Here is a 6,000-nt window from a genome sequence, read left to right as displayed (position 1 = left end):
TGATGATGATAAATCCAATAGAAATGTGCTATAGAAATACAGGAACAAATAATGCACTGTCACAGGAATACAGTGGACCAAAGAATATTACAGAAAAACATTTATGGCACAGGGTTTTGGATTAAAAAGTTATCTAAAACCTGGCGACACCAGAAGTTTTCCTATGGAATGTGCCTCTTACTGTATCTAAGAAGATCTGGAAATACAACAACAAAAAATCCTGATTCCTGATACAACAGGTGTACAATGAATTATTGCAGTTGTAACAGTATCTAGGTGCAAGGTAAAACAATAATTAATACTGAACTATCTGAACACTTTAGATTTACTAGTGAGCATCCCCATGAGAAATACTGCAGTTCTAAAAGGAGTTTATTTGCACAGCCCACCATGGAACATGAACAATCAGCTTGTTGTAAGTACACAGAAATTCCCTCTTTCTACAATTATAGTTTATCATGCCGATTCTGAAGACAACGTAAGGAAACTGAGATCACGGCTCCAAAGAATTCTAGCATGCATTAAGATGGTTTCCTTCAGTCAATACAAACGTGTTGTATGAGGTTTCTTTTTTTAATGTGTAATAATCTTCATCATAGCCAATGTTCATGGTTTTAACAGGAAAAATTTTTATCAAAATGTTTTCCGTATTTTTTTGTTTTGCATTCAACTGGAACTTTATGTTCAAAGATTTATTTTATTTATTTTATTAAAAAAGAGTTCTGGTCATAAGAAGCATCAATAGGCGGCATTTCATTGTGCTCATTCACAAAGTCAAAGGGCCACAGACTATTTCTCGGTATGACAGGTTAGACTCCATCAGAAATGCCATTTGGTGGTTTTATTTCCATCTTCAAGTTTGGAAACTCTGTCTTTGTTTCACTACCAACCTCCTTGCTTTGTCGTTTTCATCTGCAAAACGTTTATTGTGTCTTCTTTCTTCCACATTGGGATTCTTTCCACAGCCAGGGCTCAAATTCTCTTGGACCTGATTCCGATTGTCTTACAGAGCAGACACTCTGACAATGTTGCCTCCTGAGTACTCAGGAGACTCTGGCCTGTCATCTCCTTCGGGGGTGGTTACTGGAGGTGTTGGGATGCTTATTATTGCTGTAGTCACATAAGGTTGTTCACAGTTTAGTTTAACACACTCTTCCATTTTGGCATTTAAACTGGATCGGCTGATGAGGAAAAAATAGATTTAAGAAAGTGAGTTGTTTACTTAAATTTTTTTTTCCAGTCACGGAGGAATACATGTTTTCATGTTTATACGTAACATTTTAAATGGCTAAGAACAATCACCAAGATTTAAAAAAATGAAACACCAAACCTTAAGATAAATTAACGTGAACATTAGGGCATTAACATCGAATAAGTGTCTAAAAGCCAGCTGAATTTGGTTCAATGTGTTTCTCAAAGTGTTTTCTACAAAAATGCAAAAAAGAGGAGCAGGTGAGTTTTGGAAAGCCTAGGTTGAGCAAAGTAAAATAGTTTCCTCTAAGACAGGACCTCTGAGAGGTTTGAGATTCCATCATGAAAGGGGCATACCCTGTGGATAAACCTCAATTCTTTTGACCACAGAATCTCTTTACTACCTTGTCTCTTTGGGATATATGAGGCCCCTAAGGCTCTCAACTTAGTGACAGGCAAATGTTAAGAACTCAAGTTAGTCATTACTAATACTTAAACATTTTCCCAAGTGGTATTCTTGCATGAGTTATATACTCTGTGTAGGGAGGAGGAAAGAGGGTAGGAGTAAGGAGGGTAGACATAGGAGCTTTAAACTACTTTTTTTCCATAGAAAACTTAATTAAAATGTTTGTCCTAAGATTTTCTTTATAACCACTTCTTCATTTTCTACTTTGTTTTGGAATAAATGTAAAACAACATACAGGTAGAATATCTTAGAGACAGAAATCTTTCATTGCTCCAACATTTAATATTCTAATCCCAGAGACATCTGATTTATGTAAGTCAGAGCCCAAATTCAGAATCTCATACAGGTTTTCCACAAAGACTGTTGGATGCCAACAAAGAAGTAGCACTGAATTAACAGACTGTTAATCTGAAAAGATAGGCTTTTTAATTTGAAGAACAAAGGAAAATTCTTTGGGCAGAAATTGATCTTTTTAATGATTTATCTAGTTGAAATGTACTATTGATACTTATTATTACACATGTATGATTTTGGTCAAGACAAGTAGCACGTAATCAGAAGCAAAGGGAAAATACCAATAGAAAAATTTCACTTAAATTGCCCATAAACTCACCAGAGGTAAACAATTTCAGCATTTTGCTTATCTTTTTTTGATATTGGATTGATTTTTGTGTTTGTTGAGGCCCCAAATACCTTTTTGATCAAAAGATTCCTGATTCAAAAGATTCCTTTGGGCATAGTTTTAGTTTTCACTGTGACATTGACTACGTTGAATATTTTTGGGTGCTGTTGAATACCTTTCAATCCTATCAATGTCAATTTAATTTGTCTCTTTTGCTTGTGTTGACTATCATTTCAGGCCATGTGTGTTGACTTAGGGGACTCCTGAGTGTAGAGGTATCTGCTCAAGAAAAAGTTGTGAGGTTGAAGAGGTAAGAATACGTTTGTGTGTGCCTGACCTTCTTATCTTCTTTCTATTCTTTTAGTACTGATTCAGCTACTACCTTTGACTCTTAATGAATATTACAGTAGATTAATTTTCTGACTTGTTTCAGACCAGTTTTGTCTCATTCTAGACCCGAGGAACTAGGATTTAATTGCCACAGAGGTGGCAGCATGACAGCAGGTGGAGATGTGCTCTGAGAAACAGCACAGGCGTGTGAATGCACACAGATTAATCTCAGGTACCTGTTAGATAGCGGGGTTCTCTCCACACATCTAATCTGAATCGTGCTGAGTTCTTGCACACTGCCTCGGTGGCTTCCTGATATGTTGGCGTTTGGAATGCGGAAAGTTTTTTTGTGTCGCCTTGAACAGCAAGTGCTGGTGACGCCTTGTTGTGAAGAGACAGAGGGACTGCGACTTGAAGGACGATTAACTGTTGCAACTTCCATGCAGCTTTCTTCGAAGACTTGTTCATCCACAAACTCGTGATTCTGTTCCACAGCGGTAAGAAATGTGAAAAGGGCACAGAAACACATTGTAACTTAAAAAAATGTATTTATTGCTTTTCCTGAAGTATGGTTGACTTACAGTATTATCACATTTTACCTCTGAAAAAAAAGATTTGAATAGTTTTCTTTTTAGAAATGAAATATGCCCACGTACATTGACACTATCTTATGGGTAAAAAAAATATCATTTTCAGAATAATTAGAATATCAAAGCTTCTTGTTGGCCTTTGTGTGAAAATAATATCTCTCTAGTTAGACCCTGAGATTGATATACACAGACTGATTTAGTATCCGTTTATAGACTAACTTTACCTTGAAATATCATTTATTAAGTTAAATATAAAATCTGGAAGTTATAAACTAAATATTAGAAACCCTCAAAAATGAATATAGATAATACCCATGGGGAATGTGTAAATTCACATGTACTTTATTTTTAAACAAACTGACAGACTGAAGTTATGAGAAAGAGACTATTTTAATAGAATGTTCCAAGTTAGATTGTCTGTTATATATTAGCAAATATTTTCACATGGGATTGAGAATATTTTTTAATCAGAAAATGAGATAACTAAGACAATTCCCATTCCTTTAGATGCTCCTCTAAAATTCCCAGTGTATAGAAAAATATGACTTATTAAATAAGTAAAATAAGACTTATTCATTAAGTAAAATAAATTTATCAGAATGTATCACTTTATATCTGACCCAGAAGGGGTTAGCACTGAACTTTTGAGGTCTCCATTCTTATCTTTGTGATACATCACTGGCTGGACCCATGATCTCTGTCTATGTTCCTCTAACCCAGAAGCCAACAGTGATGGACATCATTTCATATACCACATCTTAGTGAAACAGTGTAAAATTTGCTTTTAAAATATTTAATAAAGAATTGCTTCCTAAATTGCCTATGCCAGACTTTTACCTCAGAAACATAAGGGAAAACATTTTTGGTCTGAACTACTAAGAATATCTTCAATTACTATTTTTTTTCTTTGTGTGGGTGGGAATAGTCTTATAATGGAAGGCTTTGTCCATGCCAAATTTCACTTAACCATCTCTCATCCTAAAATATTAGTAAAACAACTGAAGGAACTTACTGGCTAATAGGAAAAATATTGTTTTAGTTACTCATTTTGCCATTTCTTTGCTGAGACAAGCATTTTGAAGTAAATGAAATTTAACATTCTGTTTAGAGTCCAGAGGATAATATGATCAGCTAAGACAGAATTTCATGTTAAATATTAAATTTTATAGAAAAAAATATAGCTCACAAAGGAGTCACAATCTGTTTTCTTCTTTTACAGTGCACATTTCACATACATAATACAAGTCATAAGGCGTGACATTCTAATTTATCTCATCAGTGATTGAAAGGGAGGAAGTCATTCTGTGGCAGGTTAACATATATTTTTGTAGGTAGTGCAATTTAAACTATATTAATTAGTATTAAATAATTTTTGACTAAAAAAACCCTAAAAGGTAAAATAGTCAAAAAATGAAAATAGAAAGAAAAAGATAGAGATAAATACATTTGATTATTGTTATCATTTAACTTTCAAAGAGTTATCCTAATAAAGTATAGATCTTTATTTAAGATACTAATATAATCTGTTTAAAGCCCTCAAATAATTTTCCATTTATTACGAGATAAAGATCAAAATTCTCTACGTGCCTCCAAAACACAAGGTTATCTGGCCACTGCCTTCCTCTGCTCCTCTACTTGTGCCATGGTACCCTCTTTCCTCTGACCACCCTCAAGTTCTTTTACTTCCTCTTAGGCCAAGTTCCAGTCTTCCTCAGGTGCTTACATCAACTTTTAGCCCCTTCATTTCTTTGCCTAACAAACTCATAATCGTCCTGTGGGTCTTAACTCAAGTTCCACCAGGAAGCCTTGCCTGATCTGGTACCCTCTGGCTCCGCCCTCTTTGCCCCCAGTCCACTGGGGCCCCATTTTTGCTTCCCCTGATAGTTGTCCTTCTCCAGTAACATCCATGTTTTGTCCCAAACCTGCAGGCTCAAGGGGGACAGAGGCCATACTTGACTTCACGGTGTATCTTGGGTCTGGCTCACTGTCTGGCACATAATAGGCAAGTAATACATGTTGGTTGAAAGACTATATAAGTATATGAATAAGTGGATGGACAGTATGTCAGAATTGAGAATACAAATATGTGTCTCTGGTGAGTGAACAAGCAGACTTGATTCAAATACAGTGAAAGTTTTATTCTGCTCTGTGGTCACAGACTGTGATCCCTTTTGACAAGCTAGCTAGGAAACAGATGCTTTTGTTAAAGAGGCGGTCCAACTGGGAGCTTACAAGTGGAGAAATGCAGACTGAATCCTCAGCCCCAAGGGGTATGCCAGTAATTAAATGCGTCATTTTTCTTATGAGAACAGATAGTTTTTATTATCAATCTCTGTTTATTATACGTGTGAATGAAAGAAATGCTTATATTCAGTTATTCTCTATTTTGTTATTGCTCTTGCTATTCCCTTTATCCAGATGTCAGGAACACTTAAACTTCATTATTTTTATTTCTGTTTAATCAGCATTTTAAGAATCAGGAGAAGAAGATATTTTATAGGACTTGCAGTCAGTCAGCTATTGGAAGACAATTTTCCATCTGCATTAAACTGATATTTTAGCCTATGGTTAAGATTACCACTAAGGATAAAAACATTTTAATAAGTCTCTAAAATACTTTCTAAGTTGAAATGTCACTACAGTCTTTCAAAGTAATTTCAATTATTGTGGGTTTGTTTGGTTTTTAGTATATTTTGCAGTAATGCAGACGGTGAAATCGTGCTTGGATGCCTTAAATATTCACAAAAACCAATGGGATTGCTGTCTGAGGTGCAGGGGCAGGCAGTCCTGCCTTTTCCTTA

General features: G+C 35.3%; 1 protein-coding gene across 1 annotated transcript in view; it reads right to left on the bottom strand.

Annotated features, from left to right (window-relative positions):
• Positions 1-1,003: 1,003 nt before the first annotated feature.
• Positions 1,004-6,000, bottom strand: part of KCND2 (potassium voltage-gated channel subfamily D member 2) — a 478,865-nt gene continuing 473,868 nt past the window's right edge. The window contains exons 5-6 of the mRNA XM_061197978.1: positions 2,846-3,093; positions 1,004-1,181 (exon numbers count right to left, since the gene is read on the bottom strand). Coding sequence (XP_061053961.1) covers positions 1,004-1,181; positions 2,846-3,093 — 426 coding nt within the window. The remainder of the gene's footprint in view (positions 1,182-2,845; positions 3,094-6,000) is intronic.

The sequence above is a fragment of the Eubalaena glacialis genome, chromosome 8 (assembly GCF_028564815.1).
Source record: "Eubalaena glacialis isolate mEubGla1 chromosome 8, mEubGla1.1.hap2.+ XY, whole genome shotgun sequence".
Lineage (NCBI taxonomy): Eukaryota > Metazoa > Chordata > Mammalia > Artiodactyla > Balaenidae > Eubalaena > Eubalaena glacialis.
This window is presented reverse-complemented; position numbering and strand designations above follow the sequence as displayed.